At 39.3% G+C, this 16,390-nt stretch overlaps 1 protein-coding gene across 5 annotated transcripts in view; it reads left to right on the top strand.

Annotated features, from left to right (window-relative positions):
* The first annotated feature begins 2,448 nt into the window (after positions 1 to 2,448).
* USH2A (usherin) overlaps positions 2,449 to 16,390 on the top strand; it is a 373,664-nt gene continuing 359,722 nt past the window's right edge. For 2 of the 5 annotated variants that reach the window (XM_072927553.1, XM_030269121.4), the window contains exons 1-3: positions 2,450 to 2,743; positions 3,233 to 3,912; positions 9,091 to 9,256. In XM_072927553.1, the coding sequence (XP_072783654.1) occupies positions 3,428 to 3,912; positions 9,091 to 9,256 (651 nt within the window). In that variant the 5' untranslated portion in view covers positions 2,450 to 2,743; positions 3,233 to 3,427. Of the gene's footprint in view, positions 2,744 to 3,232; positions 3,913 to 9,090; positions 9,257 to 16,390 lie in introns of those variants that run through there. The other 3 variants (XM_072927554.1, XM_030269120.4, XM_072927555.1) reach the window with 3 other exon arrangements.

Here is a 16,390-nt window from a genome sequence, read left to right as displayed (position 1 = left end):
ATAAAACACACACCTGCAATTTTTCATTGTTTGTGCACACCAGCTTTGCACAACTGTAGTTTTGAGCAAGCGTAATGCTGTATTCCCTTTGTTCTCTTACTTTTGCATCCTACCAGAGGATCATTGTTACAAAGTCAAACAAACTGAAATTTGGCAATGGTCGTGTTAAGCTTGCCTTTTATGCAAACTCAATTAGCCCCTGTGGTTTTACCATCTTCAATAAGATGTTCCACTGAGCATATACAAATAGGTACATTTGAAGGGTTATATTTGATTTTAGGAAGATGATTTCTCATATAAAAGTTTGTTTCAGAGCATTCAAATGTTTAGACATGTGGTCTTCAAATTTTCTAGTCAAAGCACAGGCTGCTGTATAACAAACCAGGCTGTGTGCTATGGTTTCTTTTCCTCAGCAACCTGCCCTGACCTCCTAGAGCCTCTGTGTGTCCTGAGACTCTCTGCTATCAGTGGATTAAGAAAACAACTGCTGTGGAAAGGGTTTTTTTTGGATAATGCTATCTGCCATGGATAGGATGTTGAATCATTAGGAGCAGGAGGCCAGTTATGTCACAACTTTCTGGTGCAGGTCAGATTCTCCAATGACATTGGGGTTGCTTAAGGCACCCCAGGGACTAATGAAAGCTTTCCTTCCTGCTGAAATGAACAATTGTAACTAAAAGCTTGAAGCATTCAAATTATGTAACTTTCCTTGTTCCAAAATTCTAATTCTGTTAAACGGGCATCATGTCTCTTTCATGAGAATTCATTGTGTCATTAATAAAAGCATACTTTTTTTTTTTTTTTTTCTTTTGCCTGGTAGGAGTCTTTGTTTTCATAAATGTATGTTGAACAGCCTTCAAAACTCTCCTGTGAATAGGGTCTGTATTTCCTGCAAAATCACTCTCAGTTTTTTTTTTTTTTTTTGTTTTGGTACAGTTTACACTGCATGCCTGTTCTTGGTTGCAAAGGCCTTTGGATTCTTTCTCATCATTTAACCTCCTGCAGGTAGTTTGTTGATTATACTCCTGATGAACAACAATGTAGTGATCCTCAACCTGGGAAATTGTTGGCCTGCAGTGTGGTTTTGCAAGGTTTGTACTGCTGTCTTGTGGATTTGGATGAAATATGCAAAGGGAAAAATTGCCATTTCTGCTTGTTATTTTGAGGAATAGGGGGTGGAATATGAGTCAGGGCCACTTTCCCAAACTGAGCACTATTGAAAGATGCTACAGCCTGTCCAGGAGGTGGTGAGGCTGTCAAGGATTGGCAGAATATAACAGAAAGTGCATTTTGTGGTGAAGGTATCCTGATTTTCCTTTCAGACGTCTGTTACACCTGCAAGGATTCTTGGAGCAAGCTTGCTGGATGCTAGAAAGGCAGGGGAGCAAGCAAAACTTGATTTTACCTATTTATGTATTTCTTGATTAATATTTCACAAACGCCAAGAAATACATACAAGCTGGTCTGGTGTCTTTGATTGCTTGGTAAGCTCCTACCTTTGCCAGGTGCATGTTCCATGCTCATAGCTGTTCCCATTTTTTGATGTCCTGAGATGGTACCTAATATCTAGGATTTTATTACCCTATTTTCTCTGTTCTCTAAGACCTAGTTTGCTCTTAATGTGCAAAAGCTCTGTCCGTCGCACTGTCGAGGGTACTGTGGTAGCACATGGTGTGACTGTATTTATCTAGAGATGCTTTATGGGCTGAACTCTTGCACTGTGCCTCAGACAAGAGTTTTCCCTCTAGCCCTTCTCGTGGTAAACAAAGTTCTTTACATTTGTATACTTTAGGGCATGTAATTCTGACAACAGAGCTACGATGCTGAATGACTACCAGAACATGAAAACACCACAAAATGACTGATAACATTTCAGCAGGAATTACTATTTATCTTTTATGACCCTAGGAAAAAGATCTGTATTAAAGAAGAGATGTTCCAGGAATGGTCAAGGAACTTTGTTTGATATGGGATGAAGGGCTTGTTAAAATGCATTAATAGTTATGACAGAGGATGATTTCTTAGCAGTTGTGTATGTTGCCAAAGAATTTTGTCACTACGTAGCCAGTAAAAGTCCAAATATGCTAAGGTGACAAGTTACTGGAGGCAACAGCAACAAAACTGTAGGGAAATATACCAGCCAGGTTACAGCTCATGCAACTTCCAGAGTACAGATAAAATTGATAGATGCTTCCTATATCCTCAGGGGACGTATTAATTAGTGCTTCTCTATCCAGAAACACGCGTAAACAACCCGCTGCAGCTCATGCTCAGCTCACCGACGGCACCTTCGCAGCTTGTTTGTGCCCGGCGCGCAGTGCGCTGCCAAAGGGAGAAACGGGATGTGGGAGAAACGCGCCGAGGATGCTGCTCCGCTGCACAGTGTGCCTGTGGAAAGCGGGCCCGGTGCTGTGGCGTGTCCCGGCGCTGTCACGGCGCTGTCCCGGCTCTGTGTCCCGGCGCTCCGCTCCCTCCGGCCCGGGCGCGGCGCTGCCGCTTTAACGCCGGCGGGCCCGGGGCGGGGAAGGCCGCGGCGTTGCCGGGCGACGGCGGCGTCGCCGCGGGGAGCGCCGGGCTCCGCTGGCCCCGCTGGCTGCTCCCGGCCGGGCGGCAGCGCTAGAGCAGCCCTGCCACCGCTGTCCCGGCTGTTAGAAAAAGCTCCACACGGGACAGATGGGGAACGTGGTTTTAATCAGCTTTGCCGAGCGCTGAGAGGAGCAGCCGGCGTGAGGTGGGCGGCGGGGTAAGGCACGAGGGGACGGTAGGAGCAGCGCTGCCGGCTCCCCGGGGAGCGGGGGTGTCCCTCGGGAACAGCGCGGTGGGGATGGCAGCTGCTGATGGCAGGGAGCGGTGCCAGGCTGAGGTGAGCGCCGGGGGGCCGTAGGCGTGAGGTCCAACTCGCCCGAAACCCTCAGCACAGAGACTTTCAGAGGCCCAAGTTGCATGTCCCGGTTGGCTGCCGTGTCCCGTATTCTTTAATGTGACACACAAAGCCAGGTGACGCGGCAGATCCGGGATAAACTGCGCGCCCTCGAGCCGGCCTAATCCCGTGGCCTCGGCTCGGAGAAATGTCTCCGTCCTAGCCGGCAATGTCTCAGTCCTAGCCAGTGGGCCTGCTGGCTGGAATCCGGATGAAGAATTCAAACTCTTGAAATCCCTAACCGGGCATCACCTCTGGTGCAAAAAAAGCAGGTTCCTTCTACGGACTGTGTCTGTTTTCTGTGGTTTGCAGATCTCAGCTGTCACCCACGTGTGTTTCGCTGGCCAGAAGACGTAGATGTCCCTTGTGACTGAGTCCTTGCATGGGTGTTTTGAGGATGAAACGCTACATAAACTCTTAAAGCACAGCACCTGAGGACATTGCTACCGACATGGACATCATTATTTATTTACGTTTGCTTTAATCAGGAGGAGCTTTTTTGTAAACATGAATTGCCGGGCTCTTTCCTTGAGATGTCGTTTCTTGTTTCATGCTATTGAAACATTAATCTTAACTTATTATGACTCCTTTGTGTTGGTCAGCTCTCAGGGACATTTCCCTAGGCTTGAAAATGTGGGAGCTTTCAAGAATGTGTCAATCGTGCCAACTCAAGCCACTTGTGGGCTGCCAGACCGAAGTACTTTTTGTCATAGCTCAGTAGCTATTGAAAGTATTATATCCTGCACTCAGAAGTTTTGTGTTCAGGAATGTCCATATAGGTCATCACCTTCGTCCTACAAACTGCTTCTTTCAGAAGGCCTTGGTACCTGTATCACAGAGGACAAGAGGGACTTGCATCCAGGGTCCTCCAGTAATGCTTCCAGTTTTATTTTTCATAATCACAAGGATTGCTTCTCTACTCCCCGTCTTCCAAGGCTTGGAGCTTCATTTACGTTAACTGTATGGTTGAAACCTGAGCAAGAAGGTGTAATGTAAGTAGTATTGAAGGTGTTTACTTTCCTGGTGCTCTTAAAAAAATTGATCATTGTAGTCACAGTCATTATTAGCAAGCTCTTTAAACTTTTAAAACTTTGGTGGGAAACTGTGACGTTTATAGAGCTGTATTTAGGTTGGGGTCTTCCCAGATGTCAAGACAAGCAGCTTCAGTTTCAGTGGCATTGACTCAGATGATAGTCAAATGGCTTTCAGTGTTTGGAGCTATTCATACATAATGTGCATGGCTTTTTTTGAAAAGAGAAATTTGTATTTCCAATTCACATTCCTTCTAAAAGCTGCTAGAAAATGACATTCTCACAGGGTTGTGCTGTTGCTGCTTTCAGGATGGAAAAAAATTTATCCAACACGTTAAGACTTCTCCAACACAAATTTGTCTTAAAAACAAATACAGAAAGCCACCAAAATATGTTTTGGACATATAGAAAAGAGGTCATAGTATTCCTGGAAGATCTGGGGAATGTTGCCTGACTGGTAGTCTGTGTTGCTGCTTTAACAAATGATTCCACTATTTAAACTGCAAGTGAAATTTCACTAGGTGCTCACAAAATAGAGGTGGCTAAACGTATTCCCTCTCCTGTTTGCCTAACATGTTGCATTTTCAGAAATACTGATGTTAGAAGTGACCTTTCAGCTTGACTGGGCCTTACTATAATGAAAAACCTGCTTTTTGAAAAATGCATCCCAGATCCTGCAAAAAAAGTTCTGTCATCTATCACAAAATGCGGAGCCTCCTACTCTTTCTTACCTTCCTTTAACAGAAAGCACAAAGAGTATAGTTTGTTCCTTTGGACAACATGCCACATATGATTTTATACTTGTATTCATAAATTATTCTTAGAATATAGCTAATGATCTTGAGGCATTTTTGATACTTATTTGGCATGCTGATGTGAAATAGTCACTTGTTTAAGGGTAGCAAAGTCATCAGAAAAAATATAAATATTTCAAATCATAATGTAAAATTATAGTATGTTTTATGCAGTGATAATTACCTTAAGAAACTTGACCTAACTGTAGAATTTGTGGTTATAGAGTGGAAATAAATGATATCTGCAGAGCAAAAGGGGCTTCTGAGCTGAAGTTTAATAATTTCAGCTGGTGGTATGTGTAAAGGCATCTCTGGAACTTTGGATATGGTTTTCTATATAATGGCTGAATCTTGAATGTCAGAGAGTCCATTTCTGGTGTGTTCCCATGCCATGAATTCCTGTTCACACACATGTGGGCTCATCAGAGTCTCCTTCAGCAGAGCACGTGCCTAACTTGAAGCACAAGCATCCTACTAATTTCCAAGCAAGCTGTTGCAGCGATGTGTTGAGTGAGATCTGTGAAAGTCTTTTGTCAATGGGATAGGCTTTGATGCATGGAACCTAAAACAATGAAATGTTATGTCCTTAGTTTCAAATGATTAAGTGCTGTGAAGAAACCAGACTCTACTGATGACTGATAAGCCATGGACTAGTGCAAAAGATTAGCTTCCAATTGCTGCTGTGTTAATAACTACACAGTGTACATATTCCTGTTCAGTGGGTTTTATAGATCGCTTTAAAATTTAAATGTTTTTATTCAGTTTTTGTAATAGATCACTTCATTCTTATGCCTTGTGAGATTTGCTGCTATTCAACATGTAGGAAAGACAATCATAAAGCCCAGTCCTGAAAACTGACGATGGACAGGAGTTATTCCAGTTCTCAGCATGATATGCCACTGTCCAGGTGCTTTAATTTCATTGGCACGGAAAGTACTGTGTTAATTTTTCTTTTTTCCTAAAAGGAATACTGAACTCCAGTTCTGGTGGAACAGTTGTTGCACATCAATAGCCATTGGAGCTTGACTCAGAAGGCATCTTACAAAAGGGAAATAATTTAGCAGCAGACTAAGATGCTTTCCCTTTTCTTATGTTGGTTTAGTGAGTCCTTCAGGCTGGCAGATGAAGTTTGACTTACTGGATGTCCTACATTTTGCAGTCCCTGATGGGGAATTATCCCTGTTACATGCCATTTGTGAGACCTTTTAAACACCATTATCACAGCAGAGGAGCCTCACAGAACTGAACACAGAACAAAGTCTTTGTGTTCCCACCAAAGCATTAGGAAGATCAGCCAGAACGAGCTTATTTTGCCAGTAGAATGATTGAAAGTTTAACAAGGTGGTTTTTTTTTGGTTTTTTTTTTGTTTTTTTTTTTTTTTACTGGCAAAGTGCTCTTACATCAAGTAGAGCAGACCCTTGTGTTTTGGACATGCCATACTAATGTATTTTTGTGCTGAATTTTATATGGTCTGTCTGTGAGAGTGTGTGCTTACGAAAGAAGCTAGGAGTGTTGCTGCACAATATCCCATTACATCCTGTGGCATTCTGTTAGGCATGTACTCATGTCAGAGAATAGCAAGATCTTTGTAAGAAGTTACTGTGCTGGCAGAAATGAGAGAGTGGTGTGAGTATACAAGTCTGAAGGCCCTTTAAAAATTGTACATAAGCAGAGACACCGAGAACTTTCTCCATCAGTTCCATATACCAAGTTTTCTTATGTGAATCTGGGAGACAATACACTTTGACACAGAGAGAAGAGTCAGGTCATGTTACAGATTTATTTGAAGTCCTGATGTTCTTCAAAGATGTTTAGTAGAGATATTTGTAGTCATGCTTTTAAGTTGTTGGAATGCTTTTAAGCATGTTGGAAATATTGAAGGAAGGCAAGAGTGAGAAAGCATTGGCATTTGTACTCCAGTCTTTAAATTTCCTTTCGCTTTAGGCAGTAAGTGAGCAGAGTTCTTGCCCTAGAGTTTCATTCTAGCCTGATGCTTTGTCTCTTGCTGCATCTATTCATCAGATAATGTAATTGCCTTCAGTAAGCCTGTATGTAAGCATGAGCACAATGTGGGAAAGTAGCCCTTCACAATGGAATAGGATAAAAATATGAGTACGAGCTTTGCATATGTAAGTAACCATGACAGACAGCTTATATCAATGTAGTGTGAACTGGAGCAAGTTCAGATGCCCAGAAGATATTGATGGAGGCAAGAAGTGAGCTGAGACCTTTGACAAGTAAAAAGATCAGCAGGAATGGCCTGATTGTGAAGTGGGTAGCACATAGATTTAAAAAAAAAAAATTATTTAGCTAAGGGACTAAAATGACGTGGTACTATTATTATCCATTCAGCTATTTTACATTGGGAATTAGACTAAAAGGGGCATCTGATTTTGAACCAGTGCAGTTGTTCCCATTTGCTCCAGGTAATGTGTTGTCAGCACCAGTGCAGCCATGTTAGATTCTCTAGAATATTTTTCTCTTTGAAAGCTGACTGAGTGGATTTATGTTATTGGCTTTTTTTCCAATCCAACCCCACTGAGATATATGTAGTCGGGTATTGGCTCTATGGGACTTCAGGTTACCAGAAGTTGAAGACTTCACAAAGAATAGTGGCTTCTCTCTGTAATCATGGCTGGAATGGAAAATCAAGCTCAGAGTCAGAAGTAATGCCTCTTCCTATTTCACCTATATTAGAACTAGTTTGGATGTTTTCTTTTTTTTTTCTTTTTCCTGCCCTCTCTTCTCTTTTCCCTCTTGATTTTCCTTTTATTGGTAAGTCACAATTCACATTTGTTCTTTCCAGTTTTCAAAGTGATGTACATCAAGGTCGCTTCCCTTCTTAAAGTCATGACACCTTTGGGGATAAAAACAATGTGGGGATGTTTGTTTTAGATAAGTAAAATAAACAAAACCCTGGATTATCCAATTATTGTTTATCCAGGAACTGGGTAAATCCAGTTCCTAAATATTTTGCTACTTAGCTGAGCCTTCCTTCACATTTATTATCTAACAAAACTAGCATGTTTACAAGCAAACAAAATATTGAAAAGAGCAGTGGACAATTTATTAAGAAATGTGGTTTTAGTAAGGTTGGGAAAACAGAAGTCTTCATTTTGCAAGGTGTTTCATTGGCGTCATTGCAGCAGGCTAGAATAGTAACAGGAGGAATTTATTTTTCCTTGGATTTAAAGGTGAATTAGTAAATAATGACAGTATCAAAGAACAGCTTTTTGATAGTTTTCTTTTATAAATGCCGAGTAGATGAAGACACTTATCAGTAGGGTTTTCTGTTTTCTTTTTGTTTTTTCTCTGAAATATGGGTAAGAAAGTACTAATCTCATACAAATTTTATATGCTTCCCTCTTGTGACCTAGTGCACTAATTTAATCTGGTGTAACTGTTAAAATATTTGACTTTTCATGGGTCAATATATTGAGAACTGTTTTTTTCAAGCAGCTCAAATGGGAAGGGTAGAAGTTTATAATTTTTTATTGTATTGATGATTGCTTTAATAAAATACATAGTTGTTACACATATGGAGCCTGTGCTTTCTCAGGACTCTTGACATCATGGTGGTTGGATTGCCAAAAACATTTCAGCAACTTGAAATGAAAAATAGGTTGCTGTAGATGGTATTCTCTGTACCTTATATGACATTGTTGCAATTGCTATTTATGTGACTTCTTTGTGGGGAAAAAAATGCTAATAAGTGTCTGGGTATGCTTCTTGCCTGGCTCTAGTTTCTTAGGTTAAAAAAAGACACTGCAGAGGAGCATGTAGGGTAAGCTGGTGTTAGGGCTGCCTTACCTACACAGACTGGGTGGAAAGATGGAAGACTTATTAACAAAGCTTGTCATTTGTACTGCTTTTTGTGGTTATATTGCATTTGCCTTGTTAGACTAAGGACAATTAAAGTGCCTCCATGGGATGTACTAAGTTGCACAGCTTTGTATGAGAAGTATGGCAGAGACTTGCACAGTCACTGTGGTTCCTGTCATGGAAGCTTCAAAAGAGGAGGCAAACTGGACCTCTCTTTCACCCCCAAATGGGCTGGGGTTGCCAGCACTCAATAAACAGAGCAAAACACTAAAAAAAACCAACCAAAACCCCAGCACAACCCAAAACCCTCACAGATTGAGACAGAAAATACCTTTGCCGTTTTTTTACACTTAGCACATCCTGTGACTTTCACTGTCACTGAGCATCTTCTCAAGAGCTGTATTTTTAATGCTTATTTTAATACATTCTGGTTAGCATCACTTTACAGGATAGCACCTTGGCAAGAATGTGTATATGTGTGTGCCTCTGACCTTATGCTGTTTTTCTTGGTTATTTCCAAAGGTGTGTGATAGAAAAGGCTATTGATGGGAAGACTGTGTTCAAACTCACAATCTCTGAGAAAGAGACCATGTTTTATTATCGCACAGTAAATGGTTTGCAGCCACCAATAAAAGTAATGACACTGGGGAGAATTCTTGTGAAGAAATGGATTCATCTTAGTGTGCAGGTGAGTAAAATAAAAACGATTTAATATTTGTTGAAATACAACATTAGTGTGAGAGTGGTATAACTATATAAATATAAAAGAATAAATTGGGGGATGTAAATGATAACTCTTGACTCTTGTAGGTAAAGATGTTAATTTGGAAGCTAATTTTGAGGCAGTTGCTAATTTAGCACTGGAAAGAAATGCTGTGTCCATTCTTCTGAGCAATCAGACTGTACAAAACTGAAAATTCTCACCTTTAAAGACATGAGTATGTGAGGTGAAGAAAACCTTGTATTAATATTTTAGATACTTATATCTAACGTTACCAATTAGCTTTGGGTCTCAGATTATTCCTACAGAAGAAAATGCCATTCTCATCTATACATGCTAATGTACTTACCTTATGGAGCTGTGTTCTGTTTAAAAAACTTCTTACAGTGCACACAAGTAAGTGTGTGAGTTTGTGCAGGATCAGTCAAGCTAGAAAGTTACAGAGGTATTACCTCTTATTTTAAGAATATACTTCAGAATTGTTGGAGCACAATCGTGTGTTCTAAAAGTCTTCTGTTGACATAACTTTTTAATAAATATACAAATATCCGCTGAGGATAAAGCAAAATTGAGTTTGTTAAAATTTAAACTCTATGTACAAAAATCAGTAAACAAACACAGAAGAAATTAAAATTCAGTTATTTGCATGCCTTGTAATTCCCGACAGACACCCTAGTAAATTCTATTTGTGAGCCAAGTTCAGCTAATAATTATAAAACACAATTATCAGGTGTTGAAATGTTTATCTTTTCTTTCCTTCGTTTCCTTTATCCGTTTTATTAAATTTCATTTGGTCTACAGCACAATCAAGAATAGTTTTGCTGCTTTCTTGAAACTTGCTAAAAGGTATTGACTGTGATTTGGATTTTTAGTGCTGATCTTGTCACTTGTAAGAAGTATCTAAGCCGACGTCTTGATTTTTTTGCAGTTTTCTTTTTTCTAGCATGGTAGTGTGAATAAGATTTTGGCTGTTGGATTAAAAGAGTGACCTTAAGGTAGAACTAATGAACTTTACACTTCAAGCACTCCAAGGGTGCTATATTACTGCTGTTGCTGTCAGCCGCATTTTGTACCTCAGAAACTGCTAAAGCCTGGCACAGCCAAGTGAAAGTGAAAGGGCTGGTTAAATACACACACAGATCTTGAACTGCATTACAAAGGAATGTGAAATGCTCTGTGGAATTTTATTCTTTGTTTCTCTGTAGCAAGTTGTTCAATTCATAGCAGGAGTAAAGAAATCTAGCTTCTAGACCTTTGAAGAAACTGCAGGCTTAATGCCTTTTTGAAGTTTCTGAGCTTGGGTAGAGCCTTCCTGTGCTTGGTGCTATTGTAGGATGCAACTTGCCATTAAACATGATAGTGACTGCAGCCTGATCCATTTACCCCTTGGCCTGGCGATTAAACTTTAGGCAAAGGTTTATTTTAGGAGGGGGCCAAAAGCATTTTTTTCCGTAAATGGACAACAGCAACATGAGCAAGACCATACAAAAATATGCAAAGTAACTTCCATTTGGAAGTGTCTGTGTCTCATACACCCAGATGCTAGGCAACAGACACCATGACAGAGGAGTTGAAGTATTGGTTACAGATGTGAAACTGAATTTAAAGAGAGAAAAAATATGGTGGGATGGCAGATATGTTTGGAATTCAGGTGTAAGAGCATATGCCTATTCAGGAATGATAAAAAGGAAAGCTAAATGGTGGAATAGCACCAAATAGTAATTAAAAGATAAGAGGGAAGGAAAGAAGAAAGGATAGCACAGACTGAAAAATAATTTCTTTGGAATAAAATAATTCTAGGGAAAGAGAAGGCTAGTAAATTAATTCTACTGAGGTAATCTAGGAATTTAAATCCTTGGGTTTGTATTTAGATATGTAATTTGTTAGAGGGAACTACTACTAAGAACTGTGTCATTGCAGAGACTTATTTTCCAGTTTATGGCTGGGAAATTTAAGTTCTACTAACAAGAGCAGGGCCCAAACCTTCCTGTGTGTTCTGCATGAAGGGTTTCTTCATTGAGTAGTCACTGAAGCAGAAAGTCTGGGTATACCAGCTTTGTTAAGTGATGAGGGCGTTATCAGAGGTGTAGGTCTTAAGAATAATGTCGAGCATTCATAACTAAAGTAAGGTGAAGTAGAAGAGTAAACAGTTCTTTGGTTCTCTAAGCGCACTTCCAGTTTTCAAAGAGAACAAACATATGCAACTATTTTTATGAAACAAGGTAAACTTTGGAGTTGGGAGATTGAATGGAAAAAAAAGCCTGGAGGTTTTTAAAAATTGATAAAATAAAATTAAGAGAAATTTTTGCTCTTAAAAAAGTATGGATATGTACTGCCCAGGCTTATCTGTGTGAATAAGTACCCCTGCAGTTAGAGAGGGCAAAGTGTGTGAGCACTGGGGAATGGGGAAGCAGATTCACAGAGAATGCTGTGCAGGATAGAAATAAAACTATAAAGTGGTTTATATTAATTAGACTGTCAAATGGTAAAAAATTCTTACAATTTCTTTTGTATTAAGAAGGCAAGGCTTGAGTACAGTGAGAGTGTGCTTGAGAATAAGGAGGATTTGAGTTAGGTCCCCAGAATAAATAAATACCTTGGTTCTGTTTTCAGGAGGCACAGATCAAAACCAATCAGGGTAGCAGAAATTAATGCATGGAAACAAAAGTGATCATAAGGAGTAGAAACATGAATTTGCAAGCTGATTGTGTACATGCTGCTGCAAACAGATGGTCTTTGTCCAAAAATTCTAGAAGAACTGGCACACAAAGTCCTTTGACAAAGAGACATTCTGTGCAAAGCTACCAGTCAGAGATGGAGCTATAATGCTGCTATTTAGGAAAGGTGTCCTGTTGATGTCAATCAGCAGCCAAGTACCTGGGCCCTCCTCACCCCTGCCAGTGGAACAGGGGAGACAGCAGAAATAGCCAAAGTGAGAAAAACCCATGCAGGAAAGGGACTGGGAGGGGAGCAAATGATGTAAAGGCAATCACTCACCACCTCCCACAAGCACACCACTGCCCAGCCAGTTTCTTATCAGCAGGCCACCTTGGAAGTAAAATTCCTATCTCCTCACATTTCTTTTTCTACCCTAGTTTTTATTGCTGAGCATGAGGTTATAGAGTAAGGAATATCTTTTTGTCCTAGCTGTCCCCCTTCCCAGTTTCTTGGTCCAACCCTGGCTTACTCTGAGGTGGTATGAGGAGTTCAACTGGGAGAAGAGAAGGCCTTGACATTGGGCAAGCTCTCTTCAGCAGTAACTAAAATACTAATGTGTTATCAATGCTGTTCTAGCCCCAGATTTGAAATACAGCGTGGGGTGTTGTGAAAAAATTTACCTCCACCCCAGCCAAAGCAGGTACCAAAAGGAAGGAAAAAGGATCTTGGTAATGCAGACTTATGTCTTGACGTAGTGGTGTATGAGGATTTAGAAAAGATCTTTGAAGAAATAGATAAAGATGTGGAGGTAAATGAAAAAGGGGATAAAATGCAGTGTGGATTTCCTATAGATAGCTCATCACTGTCTAGCCTCTTACCGTTTGTTTTTTTTTTTTTTTTTTTTTTTGATGAGAAAGCTGATTTTCAGGCAAAGTAAATGTGTCAGATTTCGTCTATCTGGAGTTGAGTTTAGCATTGATGTGACAACCTATGAGAAGTTGTAGGGTCAAAGGGAATGCTCATGGGAAGGATTGCAATAGATACTGCTCAGAGGAAGTAGTTTATAATCCCGGGGATGGGGCAGGCACAAAACCAATTGAATTATTTGAGAATTAGTCTTTGGACCAGCCTTGTGGTTTTTTTTTTGTTTTGTTTTTTGTTTTTTTTTTTTTTTTTTAATGATCTTAGCAGAAATATGAAGAATTCCTATTATAGCAGCTGGTAATAGACATAATGAGAAAGGGGAACAGTAAGATGTCATACAGGAAGAATGGCATGACCAAAAAGACTGGGGGAAGTGGCTTGAAATAAAATAACTATTACAAAATGCAAAGTAGTGAACTTGAAACTCCTTTACAAAATTTTCTACTGTTCTAGTTGCTTTCAGTTGGTGGGGATCAAGTTTTTTTCAGGCTTCTGAAAGTTTTAGGGTCCTACTGTGTGTTTGATCTTGATTTAATGATACTTGTAATGTATATTACAATGTATATTATACAACTAGGTATATGTTAGCAAGAACTCTGAAAATACATACTGGACTAAAAGATACATAACCTTAACTTTAAAAAGTCAGTTATGCACTGAAGTGAAATCTCAGAAAAATTGGTATCTTAAAATCTTAACTTCTAAAGAATTAGAAGATGGAACATAATTAAGGTCAATTGTGTACCATATTATCTCTGCAAAGTGATACCAATATCAGATTTATTCCACTTGTTAACAGCAGCACCATTGTGTATTTTCTTTTTCAGTTGCAGTGTTAAGAGTCTTTCACTTTCCCTTTGATACTTCAGAATTTATTAAACAATTAAGAAGAGTGGAGTTTAAACATGAATTTGCAGATACAGACGAGGCTGCTGAAATAGGAGATTCTTTGAGAACATGTCAGATTGATGTTTTTGTTTCATATTTAGTGTCTGAAATTATAAAAATAGTCTTTTTGCTAGCTTTTATTTTGCCTGATCATATCTATGTAACTCTGCCATGTTTTGGCAGACTATAGCACATTAAAAGCTTTGGAAAGTAAGTTTAAAATCTAAATGCAGAGAGGTAACCGTGACTGAATTACTCTCCTGGGAGGAAAATGCTCTTAGAGTGCCTATTGAAATCAGCATTATCATTTCAATACATGTCAAATATGAGTCATTTCCTAGTTTAGGCAAAATTTCTTTATAAATCTTTAAATCTTCCAGTTATTTCAAGAAAAGGTTAAAGTACTTATGATTTAATGAGACCGCTTTACATCATAACTGTTTGACTATCAAGAGAAAACTTGTCCTTTTCAATTTGTGAAATCCTTTTATTTTTCTGCACAAGTTTTGGAATACTTCACAGTTTATTTTATAAGCAAAGAACCTGAGACTTAAAAACAGGGAGACAAACATTTATTCTATACACTCCCTCTGTATGTCTTACTAAATACAGGGTGTTCCAAACTGTATGGTCCCTGAGTTTAATAAGGACATGAGGAAGCAAGGAAGCATTTTGATTTAACAAACCACTTTGATCTCTTCTTTGAAGTCATCACTTACTATCTATTAAGAATAGTTTGTCAGATCCAAGAAAGGAGTGGAGAGTTTACATTAATTCTGCATTTCGGAGCTTCTTGTCTATTAATTGCAATTGTGTGTTGAAAATATTTGTGAGGATTCAGTCTATCCATATGGCTGATGCTCTGCTCCTGCCAGACAGTGGAAATAAGACACACATTACAGTCTGTTATGTATTTGAATGTGTGTTTAAAGAACTGAGCAATGAGTATGGAGCTGCTTCAGCATCTATTCTGCTAATGTTGCCAGCCATTCAGGTACTGCTGCTGGACATGCAGCCTCTGTGTTTGATATCAGTAAAACTTCTTTGTTTTTTCTTGCATCCAGAAGTCCTTCTATGGTTCTTGCCTCTTCTCGTGTTCTGTGGGTATTAGGATGCTGACTGTATTCATTTGAAAGCTCTGTTGTAACTTCAGCTTCTTGAGAAAACAGGGTATTTCCCAGATGATTGATTCTACTCACTGTCTCTTAAAATACTTATTTTCCTGCCTGAGTATGAGTTTGAATATATTTGCAGACTTAAATTTGCAGTCTAACAGCTGCCTCAAAACACAAGGCAAGGAACTTCACCTGGGCTAAGATTTTAATTTCAGAGAACGACAAAAATGCAGGTTTTGTCATTGCCATCTTGATTCCACTTCTGGAAATTGCAAATTTACTTTTTATAATTGCAGTTGCAAATACCACTGAAATCTGCCCATCTCTGTTATATATGGTAGGAATGGAATGCATAACCAGTGCTGAGAGGAGGTAGTATTGAATGTTTTGCAGAAGCTATGCTTTTTTTGTCTGGAGAGTTTCAAGATTTGAAAACCATCCGTCTTCAATTTGCTTTGCTTTCTTTCCTTATACAAAAATAAATTACAGCCAATTAAATAGTATTTTTAATAATGAGAAAACTCTATTAAGAATGATTTGCCTTGTTATTTTTCCCCCAGTCTCAAAACTTACTGTCCTGCAGGTCTCGGGTACTTTTGTGTGCTATTGAATTGCATGGGGGAAACGATAAGAGTTTGGAAGTGCATCCTTGTGTTTGTTATAGCTGTTAGTATACAGCACTAAGAGGAGACTTGCTTACATTTTCACTTTTGTGTACAGGAAGAGTTCTACTTGATCCAGGTTTGCCTTCTGTCTATTTTGAGTCTTGTTTTACTATTGATATGCTTCAGTTTGATTCCTGTTTGGAGACACCAAGCTGTATACAGTGCAGTGTCATCATTGAGAGTGCACCATTTTCAATGTGGGCAGAGGGTCCTCCAGCAAGTAATTCTTGGCATGCACAGTGTACCAGCAGAAAATAGGCAACTGATTGCAGCATCTTTGCTAGTAAAGATAGTTCACAAATACTGAGCAACTGTCTTTATGCTGTGCAAGTGTTTGCGTAAATGTTTTCACAAGATACTTGAAAACTTTTTTGACAAGTCTAAAAACTTCATGAGTACAGCCAAATAGAAGAGCTTTTGTTTTTGTGGGTTTTTATTTGGTTTGGGTTTGCGTGTTTGTTTTGGAGGGCTTATTTATTTTTAGAAGTAATTTCTACCTCTGGTTCATGTTTTTGTAGCTTAAAGACAAACTTAAATCAGAAGTCTGATCAAGAAATGGAAGGTGAAACTTTCAGGTTGTCCTTTGTGCAACCTCCATTATTTATGTGTGAACTCTGTCTTACATCTTGTGTTAACATCTGTGTGTGCAACAAATGGAGAGTGACATAAATTACATGTGTAGATCTTGTACAACACAAAATCTGTGTGTGCTGGTGGCAGTCCAGAGAGGGACTCTTGTAAGATTTCACATGTATAATTTTCTCATGGAAGCAGAGAATTTTTTCTGGCTCTGGACAGCTTATCAGGTTGTATGGAAAGCAGAAAGATCTGGGATGGAAGAGGGAGAGGAG

Source organism: Taeniopygia guttata, chromosome 3 (assembly GCF_048771995.1).
Source record: "Taeniopygia guttata chromosome 3, bTaeGut7.mat, whole genome shotgun sequence".
In the NCBI taxonomy this organism is placed as follows: domain Eukaryota; kingdom Metazoa; phylum Chordata; class Aves; order Passeriformes; family Estrildidae; genus Taeniopygia; species Taeniopygia guttata.
Note: the sequence above shows the minus strand (reverse complement) of the source record. Positions and strands in the feature narration are given on the sequence as shown.